Below are 15,262 nucleotides of genomic sequence, written 5' to 3'. Positions count from 1 at the left end.
TATGTTCAGTGTGTTGCGGCAGTAAAAAAAGTAAACAATGCTAGGAATTAGGAAGGGAATGTGAATAAAAATGGAAAGTGTCATAATGCCTCTATTGTTCCATGGCGATACCACACCTTTAGTACTGTGTACAATTCTGGTCACCACATCTCAAAAAAAGATAGTTGCACTGGAGAAGGTACAGAGAAGGGTAGCCAAAATGATAAAGTGAATGGAACAGCTCCCCTATGAGGAAAGGCTGAAGAGGTTAAGGCTGTTCAGCTTGGAGATAGCCGAGTGGGGATAAAGCAAATGTTGCTTACCTGTAACAGGTATTCACAGGACAGCAGGATGTTAGTCCTCACATATGGGTGAGTACCAAGCTAAGGATGCCCGAACATGCACCAAATGTACCCAACGGTGTGCAACAGGTACAACAACCGAGGTGGAATTTGGTAGAGGGCATCCTGAACCCCACTGGGCAGGCGGAAGGGTGCTGGTACATCATGTTGAAAACAGATTACTCAGGACAGACTGGCCGAAGATGGAATCTTGTCTTCCGGCTTTGTCCAAGCAATAGTGGGCTGCAAAAGTATGGAGGGTACTCCAGGTGGCAGCCCTACAAATATCAGGAAGTGGCACCGATTGAAGGTGTGCTATTGAAGTCGCCATGGCCCTCACAGAGTGTGCTTTAACACAGTCTTGAAAAGGAATGCCTGCTTGCTGATAGCAAAAAGATATGCAGTCCGCTAACCAGGAGGAGAGAGTTTGCTTACCCACAGGTTGCCCTAATTTGTTGGGGTGGAACGAGACAAATAACTGAGTGCTCGTCCTGTGGGAAATTGTACGGTTTAGATAAAAAGCTAGAGCCCGTTTGCAGTCAAGGGTATGCAGAGCCTGTTCCCCTGGATTGGAATGGGGCCTGGCAAAGAAGGTAGGTAGTATGATGGATTGATTAATGTGAAACTCCGAAACTACCTTAGGTAAAACTTTAGGGTGAGTGCGGAGTACCACCTGGTCCTGCAGGAGTTTAGTATAAGGCAGATAGGTAACTAAGGCCTGTAACTCAATAACCCTGTGAGCTGAAGTGATAGCCAAAAGGAAAATCACTTTCCATGTAAGATGTTTTAGGTCACAGGAGTGAAGAGACTCGAATGGTGGTTTCATGAGCCGACCGAGAACAAGATTACTGTCCCAAGAAGGGGCTGGAGTACGTAAAGGCAGCTTGATGTGGAGCAAGCCCTTCAAAAAGCGTGTTACAAGGGGTTGTACCGAAATAGGGACATCCAACACCTTTATGGAAGGCGGCCACTGCACTGACATGCATTCTGATGGAAGATGTCTTTAGACCTGACTGACAAATGCCAGAGATAGTCCAAAAACTTTGGGATTGGACAGGAAAATGGATCAAGGGACTGAGGTGCACCATGTGAATCTTTTCCATTTATAAGAGTAATATTCTCGTGGAAGGCTTCATGAAGCAATCAAGACACGTGAAACTAGATCTGAAAGGTTAAGTGGCTGAAGAATTAACCTTTCAACATCCATGCCATCAGAGACAAGGCCTGAAGATTGGGATAGTGCAGGCACCTGTCGTTCTGAGTTATCAGGAGCGGGTCCTTTCCCAAGGGAATGTACCTGCAGATGGAGCGATCCTGGAGTATGGGAAACCACACTTGGCATGGCCAGTGAGGTGCTATCAGGATCATGGTTCCCTTGTCCTGACGTAGCTTCACTAGGGTCTTCGAGGGAAGAGGAAGTGGAGGAAATGCATAGAGTAAACCGGTTGCCCATGAGAGGGAGAATGCATTTCTGGGCTGAGAGCCTTTGCTGTGAATGAGGGAGCAGTAGTTGTCCACTTTGTAGTTCTGAGGGGACGCAAAGAGATCCATCTGAGAATATCCCCATTGTTGGAAGATTGAAGCTGCTACTGAGGGGTTGAGAGACTACTTGTGCGGTTGGAAGATGCAACTTAGCTTGTCTGCCAGTACATTGTCCACTCCCGGCAAGTAGGTGCCCTTGAGGTACATCGAGTGGGAGAGAGCTTCCTCCCAAATCTGCGCAGCTTCCTGACACAGAAGGAAGGAGCCTGTGCCTCCCTGTTGATGTACCACATGGCCACCTGGTTGTCAGACTGAATCAGGATGACCTGATTTGATAGGTGATCCTGAAAAGCCCTGAACATATCGCATTGCTCGAAGCTCCAGGAAATTTGGTGTTTGGCTTCCTCTGGAGACCAAGACCCTTGTGTCTGCAAATCATCCATGTGGGCTCCCGACCAGAGGTTGGAAGCGGTGGTATGAATGACTTGAGCATCTGGTAATTGAAAGGGCAGTCCCCGGAGATTGAACCGATCTTGCCACCAGGTCAGAGAGAGTGGGTTGGTGATGTGGACAATGGTTGACAGGGGCTGAACAGCTTGAATCTATTGGGACCTCAGAGTCCAATGCACGAGTCTCATGGCCAGACGGGCCATTGTAACATGGACTGAGGATGCCATGTGTCCCAGAAGGACAAGGAATTGGCGAGCTGTTTGCTGAGACTGCAACTGGTAAGCTAGAGATGAGTGTCCGTGCTAGTTGTCGAGGTAGGAAAGCTTTTGCCTGCAAGGTGTCCAAGTCTGCCCCAATGAATGACAAGGTATGAGGTGGGACTAAAAAGAATGTTTTGTAATTGACAAGAAATCCTAGAGAAATCAGAGTGTGTAGAGTGAAATCAAGGGACAGAGCAGCTTGCTGGGTTGGAGTCCTGATTAACCAGTCTAGATAGGGGTAGATGTGAACACCTTCTTTCCTGTGGAAAGCTGTGACAACCACGAGACATTTGGTAAATACTCGTGGTGCAGACGCTAGGCCGAATGGGAGCACTCTATTGATAGTGCTTGGGGCCTACTAAAAACCTCAGGTACTTGCGGTGAGATGGAGTTATCGCAATGTGTGTGTATGTGTCCTGGAGGTCCAGAGAGCAGAGCCAGTCTCCTCTTTGTAGAAGAGATCCCAAAGTTACCATCTTGAACTTTTCCCACTGGAGGTACTTGAGAGCATGTAGGTCCAGAATTGGACGTACTCCTCCCGATTTTTTGGGGATCATGAAGTACCGGGAATAGAACCCTAGGTCTTGCTGCGAATACGGAATGGGTTCTATTGCTCTTGACTGGAGAAGGAGGGAGACCTCTTGATCCAGAAGAATGGAGTGTTCAGACGTTCTCCATGTCTGTAGAGGTGGGGAGTCCGGTGGCAGGGCGAGAAAGTTCAGGTGGTAACCCTGAGCAATGATTGCCAGTACCCATTGGTCGGTTGTGACTGCCTGCCACATGTGAAAGTGGCACAGTCGACCTCCCACTGGTATGCTTGGCAGAGGAATCCGGCTGCTGTTCTCCAAGCAGAAGTCAAAAACTGGAAGCAGGTCCTGGCTGGGGAGCCACTTGTGGCTTTTGCTTTCAGGATTGGCGAGGTTGAGGCTTTTGATAAGGTCTTGTAGTATGGGACCTTGCTGGTGGTGGATAGGCCTTCTTTGGATGGTAGAATGACTTAGAGTCCTTCCTGAAGGACTCTTAAAGAGAAGTCTGAAGGCATTGAGGAGAGCTGTTTAAGGGTCTCATGATGGTCTTTTAATTCAGCCACCATTTGTTGGATCTGTTCAAACAGATTGTCTCCTATACATGGTAGGTTAGACAGCCGGTCTTGTACTTCTGGGTGAAGGTCAGAAGATTTGAGGCAGGACCACCATCTTGCCGAAATGGTGGCTGCAGACACTCTGGTAGAGGTGTCAAATATATCATAAGAAGTTCGAATCATGTTTTCCCGCCTCTAATCCTTTGACAAGGGTTTGTAGCTGGTCTGAGTTGTTTGGGGAGGGACTCAAAGGGTCATCTTAAAGCAGATACAGGGCCTATTATATTGAGTCATATAAAGCTGGTAAGCAGCAATTCAGGAGAGGAGCATGGCCCCTTGGAACATTCTTCGACCAATGTTGTCTAGGAACTTTTGTTCCTTAGCAGCTGGGGTAGATGAGAGATTTCAACCTTTTTGCCCTCTTTTGAGCCCACTACCACAAGTAGTGGTTGAGCTGGGATTTTTGAAAACCTGGGGCTGATTGCACTAAGTAAGTAGTGTCAGCCTTTCAGTGTACTGGAGCAATTGATCCAGGATTTTCCCAGTTCTTTTTGAGGAGATCCAGAAGAACTTTGTGAATGGGTATAGAGATAATCACCTTGGGTGCATCCAGGAATTGGAGTAACTCCATCATCTGGTGCCTGTCATCCTGTTCCGTCTGAAGTTGAAAGGGAACCAACTCAGACATTTCCTTCACAATTTATGAAAGAGGTCCTCTGGAGGAGAACGCTTCCTACTTTGTGGGAGAAGGAGGTAAAGGTAAGTCATTGGTGTCTGTTGAAGTATCACCCCAAGTTTCATAAGGGTCAGCAGACTGACCTGTAGGACAAGGAGGTTGGATACCTGAAGGCCCTGGGCGAGGCTGAGAAAAATTGAAGGAATCCCTGGGGGCACCGATGATGGCATGGAAGGCATCGGTGGTGCCAATGGATGTATTGGCACCGATGGATGAATTGGGGCGAGGGACAAATTGGCATCGATGGCTGAGGCAAAACTCCCGATGGATGAATATGAAACTGTTTCTCCTCCTGATGAAGCTGTCAACGGGGAGGGCACCGGAGCCATCGGAGACCCAGGATCCATCATGGAAGGGTGGCCATCAGCACCTCCATCTGGGATAGCAGTGGTGCCAGTGCTGTGGGAATTGGGTCGATGACTGGTTCCACAGCCGGTGCATTGCCTTGTCGATGGCCTCCTGAACCAGCCGGTCCAGTTCTTCTTGGAGACCTGGAGCAAGCAGCCCCAGCTCCAGAACAGAAGAGGGAGGCAGAGGCACAGTTGGAGGGACCACCTCTACAGGTGGAATCGCGACTCCCAAACCCTAAACGGGTGAGGGTGGCCTCCATGACCCGGTTGCAGGAAGGGTTGGTGCCTTTCCTTGACGGGGCTTCTTAGACAGTGAAGAGGTTGATTATTTTGCTCCCTTGATGGTCTGAGTCTTACAATGTTGATGGCGATGTTTTTCCCTGCAATCCCCTCAATCTTGAGGGGAGATGAGGGTGTCGGCCGTGAAGACAGATGGCGGTCGGTCATCTGTCGGTGGTGGCGTGAAGTCGACTGTGCCGGTTCCAAAGACTATGCAATGGACTGTGTTGGGGTCTGAGCACAGAAGAGGAGTTCCATTTTCTCCATTCTGGCCTTGCAACCCTTAGGTGTCATAAGGGCACATTTAGTGCAAGTCAGGACATCATGCTCACAGCCTAAACATATTACTCACATGGGGGTCTGTGATAGACATGGTGCTAGTACAGTCTGGGCACCAACGAAACCCTGACGCCATGGCCATAGAAAAATTGAGCCGTGGTCCAGTAGGCCGCAAGGGCCAAACTATGGTCATCGACTGAAAACTGTCAAAAAAAACTTACTAGAGTACCGCAGCTAGAGAAGTTAGAGGGACCCCTGTGGGGCAATTTAACTGTAGATAATTTGCCGTGAGGAAAATGCCTGTCAGGAATCTCTTCAGAGCTCCTAAACCGTAAGGCTACTGCTGTGTGGAAAAAGACTGAAGGGGGACCCCTGCTGGCTGCAGGGTTAGTGCCATGTTGGGCATGCCCAGTAGGGGCCAGTCAAAGTTCTGGAAACTGACAGATGTGATTGGGCTCCATCCTAATGATGTCACCCATATGTGAGGACTACCATCCTGCTTGTCCTGTGAGAATATACAGGTCTTTAAAATCATGAGAGTTTAGAATTAGATGTTAATTGGTTATTTACTCTTTTGGCTAGGGGGTAGGGGTGTGCATTCATTTCTAACGTATTGGTAATCTGCAACATATAGGGCCATATTTGTTGTATTCGTGGGGAAGCAAGACGTATCGCGATTCCCCATGAATAAAACGAATTTTCGCTGAATTATTCAGCTGTCTAAAGGAGCGAATTTAAACAAACCCCCCCATCCTCCTGACCCCCCCCCCCCAAGACTTACCAAAACTCCCTGGTGATCCAGCAGGGGGTCAGCAAGCCATCTCCTGCACTCACACCCTCGGCTGCCGGTATTCAAAATGACACAGATAGCTTTTGCCCTTACTATGTCACAGGGGCTACCGGTGCCATTGGTCGGCCCCTGTCACATGGTAGGAGCAATGGATGGCTGGTGCCATCTTGTACTCCTACCATGTGACAGGGGCCGACCAATGGCACTGGTAGCCCCTGTGACATAAGGGCAAAGGCTATTGGCACCATTTTGAATACCGGCAGCCTGAGTGCAAGAGGTCACTCCCGGACTCCTGCCGGACCACCAGGGACTTTTGGCAAGTCTTGGGGGACCCTCCTGACCCCCACAAGACTTGCCAAAAGTCCCTAGTGGTCCAGGAGTGACCTCCTGTACTTGGGCCCTTGGCTGCCAGTAATCAAAATGGCACCAATAAGCTTTTGCCCTTACTATGTCACAGGGGCTACCAGTGCCATTAGTCAGCCCCTGCCACATGGTAAGGAGCACAAGATGGCACCAGCTATCCATTGCTCCTACCATGTGACAGGGGCCGACCAATGGCACTGGTAGCCCCTGTGACATAGTAAGGTCAAAGGCTATCTGTGCCATTTTGAATACCGGCAGCAGAGGGTGTGAGTGCAGGAGATGGCTCTGACCCCCTGCTGGACCACCAGGGAGTTTTGGTAAGTCTTTGGGGGGGTTATAGTTAATTCAATTTTAGCCGGGAAACAAATAAGAATGAACACATTAACGTATTGGGGGCCCCCCTTGCCGAATGCAATGTATCAGCCCCCCCGAATACGAATTCCAAATGCAATGTATGCATCCCTCTGCATATCCCTACTAGGGGGCAGTCCATGAAGTTAGCAAGTAGCACATTTAAAACTAGTTGGAGAAAATTCAATGCACAATTAAGCTCTGGAATTTGTTGCCAGAGGATATGGTTAGTGCAGTTAGTGTAGTGGGTTAAAAAAAAAAAAAGTTTGGCTAGGTTCTTGGAGGAGTCCATTAACTGCTAGCAAGTTGACTTAGGGAATAGCCACTGCTATTAACTGCATCAGCAGCATGGAATCTACTTAGTGTTTGGTACTTGCCAGGTATTTGAAGCCTGGATTGGCCACTGCTGGAAACAGGATGCTGGGCTTGGACCCTTTGTATGACCCAGCATGGTAATTGTTTATAAAGTTCAGATTTGTGGCCTACATGATTACTAGATCTTGGGGTGGGGGGGAAGAAGTGAGGTCACATTTTCTTCATCTCATAGCAGACTGACGTCTACTTGCTTTAATACATTTTGCATACCTACCACAGCAATGTGCCCCTATGAAAGTGTAAAGCAGCTATGACCAAATCTCTCTCACTACAGTACAAACTTAATTGCCTATTAAAATGCTATAAAGCTTCATTGCCTCACTTTTTTTTCCTTTCAAGTCAAAACCAATGTCTCCCAATACCTTCCCTATGCCAGAAACAAGGTGGATGCTTGGGTGAAGATTAAAGGAAGGTTTTTCAGCTCTTTCTAGTCCCCCATCCAAGAAACGTTTTGGATATACAGGGCTCCAATTAAGTTCTCCTGAGACAGAATGAGAAAGCCTTTGAAATCAGGACCTTAAAGTGCCTGTATTCAGCTTCTCTTCCAGATGTGGTCAATTCCTTAGGAAGAAGGGGGTAAAGAATAGGTTGGGAAAAAAATTGCCCACAGGAATGTCAGTACAACTGTCAAGTGATGTTAACAGATTTGTTCACCTGCATCATCAGTTGGAATTATCTGTGCACTTCCCTGATGGCCAACAGATCGCATTAGTTGGTATGAGTCATCATTCCAATATACTAGATTTCTTTTCCAGTCATAGTCTAGCAAGTTCACATTTGACCACTCTCTCATTAGTGTCTTAACAGCTTCTTTGGATCCAAACTCCAGTAACTGAATTTTCTTGTTACTTGAATACAGAAGCTTCAGATCTAAGCAGAAGGGGGAGGGAGAAAGAGCATCTTCATTTAACAAAGCCTTTTAGGTCTTAACTTTTACAGAAGTGACAGCCTCAATTTAATGCATACAGAGAATATTTCATATTTAAGGATGAAATATGCCCTCCCCACGGACCTTAGACTAGGAACTTGTAGGCAAATGTTTAAGAAAAAGCTTAAAACTTGGCTTTTCACAAAAGCCTTCAATAATCCCATCACCTCAGCTTTGTTCTGACCACTCATTTCTCATTCTTAACCTTATCCCATGCTAGTCTACTCCCAGACCATGATCCAGGGTTAGAAAAATCGCTGGGGCTATCGCCCTTTTGTTAGTCTGTTTTCAGGTATATACTTATGTTCTCACTTTTTCATACAATTGTGTGGCAATTTCTCTCAGAAATAGTCTATAGAAATCAGGAAAAGGCTATTTTTCTTCTACAGAATGCAAATTATCTAACATTAGAACAAAACACACCCAGAGTCAAGAGAGAGGCAAGATAGTCATCAGGAATATGAGAAACTGCTACAAGCATCAGCTGAACATGACCAGCAAAAATAAAAGAATGGATAGGAGATAGGAAGAGCAAGAAGTAAAAGCAAAGAAAAGCAGAAGGCACAAGAAGAGAAACACTCCTAAAAGGTATAATTTGGGAGTTATGCTTAACTGGAAAACTTGTATAAATACAAAAGTTTCACAAGTTTTCAAAGTGCATTATTCTGCTTTGAAATTTATCCTTGCAAAATCTACATGATCAATTATACCCATTTGGCATGGGTAGTTTTACTGAGAATTTATGCTTTTTAAAAAAATTAAAAAAATTGTACAAGTTCCTACTTTGCCCAAACCCCTTAGGACTCAGTGCGTGAGTGCATGCAACATGTGTAATTTTAGTTGCATATGTAATACTTATACCATGTAATCTTTCAGATGGTTCACAATAAGACAAGTCATTTCTGTGGGTAAGTTACTTTCACCTACTGAAGTCCCTCTGAAAGTTACTTCCCTATTCTCTATTCATTTCATGCAAGCTTCCAGATTAGCTTGTGTACAAACTTACCTTAGATACATGTGGTCGTCTCCCTACCTTGTCTCCAACCTATGCTCTGTTTTATCAGGCCCAAACATCTCTGCACAGTGCATATCCACTAGCAAATAGACTTTTCTAGATATCTATGCAGCTGCCTCCCTTGTCTGGTCTACATTAAGATATCCACCTTACCTATTCCAACTTTAAATGCCTCTCATTTTTGTCCATATTTTCTACTCCATTGTCATTCAAGTGCCATTTTTACCTGCTGCAAACCATGAACATCATGTGAAAACCAAGTGCAGTTTTGCAATTTCTTGAAGTATATTACATTTGCTCTAAATCAACCTGAAGGATGACTTTTGGATAAGATTAGGAAATGAAGATTAATTCAATCTGAGGTTTATTATATGGTAGACCAAAACACGAAACTGATCACTTTGCATGTTCCTGTAAAAAGCAGAATCTCTTTAAAAAGGTTTGTAAAAGGCTCATTCTGAATGGTTTCTCTAAGGTCATTTCAAAGACAAAATTCACTGCACAGAGACCATCAGCAAGGCTTGATGTGGCACTGAGTTTGTTCATTGTTTTAGTTATTTTAATTGTAAAGGTTTTAGTGTATTCCACTTAGCACAGCTAGTCTGATTAGGCAGATAAGTCTGTATAAATAGAATAAAAAAAGGATGGAAAATACTCGTTTTCAAAGCTTTGGAGGAAAGCAGAAGTATTATCCTAAGATATCTATATGCAAAATGGTTTATCCAGTCCAGCATTTAGCCAGACCTGGGGGTTTAAACTTCCTCCCACTGTCTGCATAAGTTTTACCCAAAGTTTTTACCTAGCCAGGGGCTTAAAAGCTAGCTTGATAGCACTAAGTGGAGGAACATTTAGAATTTTGTGGACCTACAGGCCCTATTCATGCATTCTGCTCCCCCCCAATCTTGGACTTGTATCTGGCATAACACCCAAGGCACCCTCTCATCCAAAAAGATTTAAAGATTTGACTTCTTGGGCAGAGAAGTCTCCCTGTACCCTTCCCTCTCAGAAATATAACTTTTTGTATCTGGCTGCTCCTAATCCCCTCAACAACCCAAATAGGAACCCTCCATCATTTGGAATGATCCTCCAAAACGCCAAGGATACTCTCAGAATACAGATTTGCTTTCATAGCAAAGGAGTTAGCTTATGCTATCAGCATGACCACCCAGAGCACTAGTATTATATTGTGCACCTGCATCCTGGGGGTTTGTAGGATGTGCTGGGAGGGAGGAGAGAGTCTGAAGGCCAGATAAAGACTGGATTTCTGAGTGAGGCAAGGGCAGTAGACACATTTGTGGGGTTATTGGGCTCATAAGGATGGTTTAACTTTTCCTCCACCTTGATGTTTTGATAGTCTGTGCACTCTTGAATTTTGTTTGTCAAAAATACCACCTCACTGAAAGGGAAAGTCAAACAAAGTTATGTTAAACCAAAACTTTCAAGGGTATTAGCAAGCCATGACTCATGCAACTTAAAACAAATGGCCACAGGACTGTTCAATCATTTACCCTTAAAAAAATGTTAAAGATTTTTAGGAGAAAGTAAAAAACACTAAGATCCACAATTATCTACACAGTACTTTGTAGGGATGTGAATCGTGTCCTCGATCGTCTTAACGATCGATTTCGGCTGGGAGGGGGAGGGAATCGTATTGTTGCCGTTTGGGGGGTAAAATATCGTGAAAAATCGTTAAAAATCGAAAAATCGAAAAACCGGCACACTAAAACCCCCTAAAACCCACCCCGACCCTTTAAATTAAATCCCCCACCCTCCCGAACCCCCCCCCAAATAACTTAAATAACCTGCGGGTCCAGCGGCGGTCCGGAACGGCAGCGGTCCGGAACGGGCTCCTGCTCCTGAATCTTGTCGTCTTCAGCCGGCGCCATTTTCCAAAATGGCGCCGAAAAATGGCGGCGGCCATAGACGAAAAAGATTGGACGGCAGGAGGTCCTTCCGGACCCCCGCTGGACTTTTGGCAAGTCTCGTGGGGGTCAGGAGGCCCCCCACAAGCTGGCCAAAAGTTCCTGGAGGTCCAGCGGGGGTCAGGGAGCGATTTCCCGCCGCGAATCGTTTTCGTACGGAAAATGGCGCCGGCAGGAGATCGACTGCAGGAGGTCGTTCAGCGAGGCGCCGGAACCCTCGCTGAACGACCTCCTGCAGTCGATCTCCTGCCGGCGCCATTTTCCGTACGAAAACGATTCGCGGCGGGAAATCGCTCCCTGACCCCCGCTGGACCTCCAGGAACTTTTGGCCAGCTTGTGGGGGGCCTCCTGACCCCCACGAGACTTGCCAAAAGTCCAGCGGGGGTCCGGAAGGACCTCCTGCCGTCCAATCTTTTTCGTCTATGGCCGCCGCCATTTTTCGGCGCCATTTTGGAAAATGGCGCCGGCTGAGGACGACAAGATTCAGGAGCAGGAGCCCGTTCCGGACCGCTGCCGTTCCGGACCGCCGCTGGACCCGCAGGTTATTTAAGTTATTTGGGGGGGGGTTCGGGAGGGTGGGGGATTTAATTTAAAGGGTCGGGGGTGGGTTTTAGGGGGTTTTAGTGTGCCGGCTCACGATTCTAACGATTTATAACGATAAATCGTTAGAATCTGTATTGTATTGTGTTCCATAACGGTTTAAGACTATATTAAAATTATCGGACGATAATTTTAATCGTCCTAAAACGATTCACATCCCTAGTACTTTGTACTAATTCTACTTGGTCGTAAAAATCTTAAATTGTTTAACATTTGTTACTCACCCTTCCTATGTTCAGGACTAGGTTCAGCAAAACAGAATACAAATGTTACATAAATACAAAAAAAAAGTCATAAGCAGTCAACATAGCCAAGCTACAGTGAAGGTTCAGGGGACAGAAAAAGTTATGTCATAAGGCTGATTCTTAAAAAAAAAAAAAAAAAGCCTTTCATGGAGGGTTCTTAATTCCTTTGGGTGTTCCAGAAGAGAGGTCCAGCAGAGAAGAACATACGGTCACTTGTCTCAAAGCGAGCTATCCTTGGTGAGGGAACATCTAAAAAGACCCTAACTGGAGGATCTCAGACCTGAGGGTGTGAATGTAATACAGCAGCAATCCATGAGGACTGAATATTATGACTGTGTAGAGTATAAGCTTGCCACAATCAAATATGGTATGAAACTGGGAACCAAGGAAGAGACTCAGGGATGGATACTATGGCTGTGAACAGAGGTTCCAGTGAGTAATTAGATATGAGTTTGGCTTATTACATTCTCCCCCTAATTATACAGAAGACTAGAAGAGAATTATAATAATCAACCCCAGAGAAGTGAAGGGGATTGCAGAACAGAATGGAAGTCATTGGAATCTAAAAAAAAAAAAAAAAAAAAAAAAAAAGTTCTACATGGAGTAAATGTAGTTTTTAGAAGGAAAATTGCAGTCATTTTAATGTGGTTTTCATGGAAGGAGCAAGGTTAATGAAGACTCCAAGATTGCGAACATTTTACAAGAGAGTGATGGTCCAATTGTTAAAGAATATTTTCCGGAATCTTGGAAATCAAAAGCAGGACAATATGAATTTCAGTTTTCTAGATGTTAAGAGCTAATTTTTTCTGACTGAGCCCAGGCTGAATAGTAGAAAGATAAGGAAGAACTCAAACCCAAGAATCTTTTAGAGAAAATAATTTGATCTCAGTATAGAACTTGTAGTGTACCCCAAGACTGGCCAAAATGCAGCATGACAGCATTACATGTTTAAGAGCTGCTAGTGTGCTAATCAGTGGGTATACCAGAGCTGAGAGAGATCTCGAAGGGAGTGTACCAATTTTGATTCGCTGGACCTTTGAGATATATGAAGCGAACCAGGATAGAACAGAATCCATAAGCCCAAGTGAATGTAATCTGGAGAGAAGAACATGTGGTCAACAGTATCAAAATGCAGCAGAAGTATCAAGTAGGATAAACAGAAAAGCTGTTCCAAGTCCCATCTTGTAACTAAAAGAGGTGCTAGGGAGTTTGACAGCCGATGCCTGTTCTCAAAAGCCGCTGACAGCCACGGGTTCAGAAACCGGACGCCGGCAAAATTGAGCATCTGGTTTTCAACCCGCGAGCCCATTTTAAATTTTTTTTTTTTTTTCACTTTTAACTTTTGGGGCCTCCGACTTAGTATTGCCATGATATTAAGTCCGAGGGTGCACAGAAAAGCACTACCCCGGCGCCGGCAGAAATTAATGCCTACCTTTGGGTAGGCGCCAATTTCTTAAATTAAAATGTGTAGCTTGGCTATACATTTTACTTACTGTATTGTGCGGGAATAACTAATAGGGCCATCAACATGCATTTGCATGTTGCGGGCGCTATGGACACATTTTCGATGCGTTATTACCCCTTACTGAATGCTCCACCGGAGTGCACTGTACTGTATCGGCCTGTTAGTGATTTGAGTCCAAAGTGCAGCCATTTCTAGTTTTTCAGCAATATAGGGTAAAGAGAAAATAGGCTGCTAGATGAGTAGTAGGGTTGGGTCTGCTGAAGTCTTAATAGGGTAAAATGAGAATTCTTTTAAGAAATCTGGAAGAGAGCCATGCTTTAAGGAAGTGTTAATAAGGCTGGAAATAAACAGTAGTTTCAGATCTAATTTTAAGTAAAGCTGTAAAACACTGAACAGGAAACTTCTTGCTCTCTCAATCCTTAAGTACTTTTGGGATAATGATTGAAGTTAAGCAGTTTGGCTTGCTGATACCCCTGAATCAGATCGTTTATTTAGTTTGATTTGCCATAATTTGAGTATTTGACTTTGCAGTTTTTCAGTGAGGTATGCTTTGATAAAGCCAGTTAAGGCTTAAGATACCAGGTATACATATCCAAGAACTTTAGGGAACTTATCCCACTGAATATCTGACCTGTTATCCAGCTATTTTTAGCCAGATAGAAATCAATATTCAGAAAAAGCAGCCAGACATTTGACTATATACTCTTGGCCACATTTCATGAATCAAGACAATTTGAACACCTAGGCAAATCATGCCCATCTATGTATGTCTACCATGATCAGGTAACTCCTTTACATGTACAACAAAGTTCAGGTTTGTCTTCTGATGGTTTGCATTGCTAAATATGAAGCAAACCAGAGAAGACAACTTAGACTAGAGGCATCGGTTCTCTAAGACAACTCACTTCCACATTTGCCAGAAGGCAGAGAAAGAGTACCATCAGGGCAAGCACACTTGTAACCTTTAATGTGAACTGGTGACAGAAGACAGATATGACTGCATGTCCCTGGAGCACATGGAGATGCACCTAAGTGAGAAAAAAGTTTCAGAAAGATTAGTATAGACCTGCCCATACTTATGTAGTTTACATGCAGAGCATATGACATGTTAAAAGGCTTACAGAATATGTACTAATGTGTTTTCCACTGGGATTAGAAACAAACTCAAGATTGGTAGTCTACTTGATATCTCCCCAGAAGCAGGATCTTAAGGTTTTATTTAGACATCTTGTACATCCATTTTTTTTTTTTTTAAGAATGGAGTATTAAATGCAGATTGGCTACTTAACTTTGGTTTGACAGTCTGGGGTAACTAATCAGTATGAGCAGAGTCATAGCATGCCTATGGCTAACTTGGCCTTGGCCATAGGCATCAGTGCTGCTGGCCAGCCTCGTGCTATCAGGAGTAGCATAGCCCCAGCCAGGTGATTAATCCCAGGGCCTCAGGAGTATCAGCAGAGTGCCCTGCTAAAGCTGCAATATGGCCAGCAGGGCAACAGAGAAGCAGCTCAGCCCTGCCAGAACTAACAGCATGGTTACAGCCTGTGCTGCTGAAAGGAGGTGGCCACCAGAGCAGGATCAGCCCCCCTGGCCCAAAGCCAGCCCATTAGTTGTGAAAGCCAAAAGGAGCAGACTGCTGCCACTTTTGGAGGGGAGAAGTGAATGACTGAGCCTGTGTTACTATGAGCATGCAGAAAGTTTGCAAACACTACACCCCCTGCTAATCCATGAGAATCTCAGGGCATCTGGAGATCAAAGAGTTCCCAGGTATGGACAGTGGGGGATTTATTTTTATGAGTTACTGGGCATTATTTGCTATTTTGAAAATGAGTTTAGTTTGTTTGCTAATGCTGGCTTTTGGAGCCACTGAAAGTTTTATAGGATGATTTTTTCCATTAGTGAGCCATGATTTTGTACATTTGGTAATCCCTGAAGGGGATACAACAGCCCAGGTTTAGAAGCAAACCCTCT

At 45.0% G+C, this 15,262-nt stretch overlaps 1 protein-coding gene across 3 annotated transcripts in view; it reads right to left on the bottom strand.

The window, feature by feature from the left end:
* LOC115091242 (low-density lipoprotein receptor-related protein 2-like) overlaps positions 1–15,262 on the bottom strand; it is a 271,760-nt gene that overhangs the window by 120,093 nt on the left and 136,405 nt on the right. For 2 of the 3 annotated variants that reach the window (XM_029601348.1, XM_029601358.1), the window contains exons 12-13: positions 14,197–14,319; positions 7,771–7,986 (exon numbers count right to left, since the gene is read on the bottom strand). In XM_029601348.1, the coding sequence (XP_029457208.1) occupies positions 7,771–7,986; positions 14,197–14,319 (339 nt within the window). The remainder of the gene's footprint in view (positions 1–7,770; positions 7,987–14,196; positions 14,320–15,262) is intronic. The other variant, XM_029601367.1, reaches the window with a different exon arrangement.

The sequence above is a fragment of the Rhinatrema bivittatum genome, chromosome 1 (assembly GCF_901001135.1).
Source record: "Rhinatrema bivittatum chromosome 1, aRhiBiv1.1, whole genome shotgun sequence".
Taxonomy (NCBI): Eukaryota; Metazoa; Chordata; class Amphibia; order Gymnophiona; family Rhinatrematidae; genus Rhinatrema; species Rhinatrema bivittatum.
This window is presented reverse-complemented; position numbering and strand designations above follow the sequence as displayed.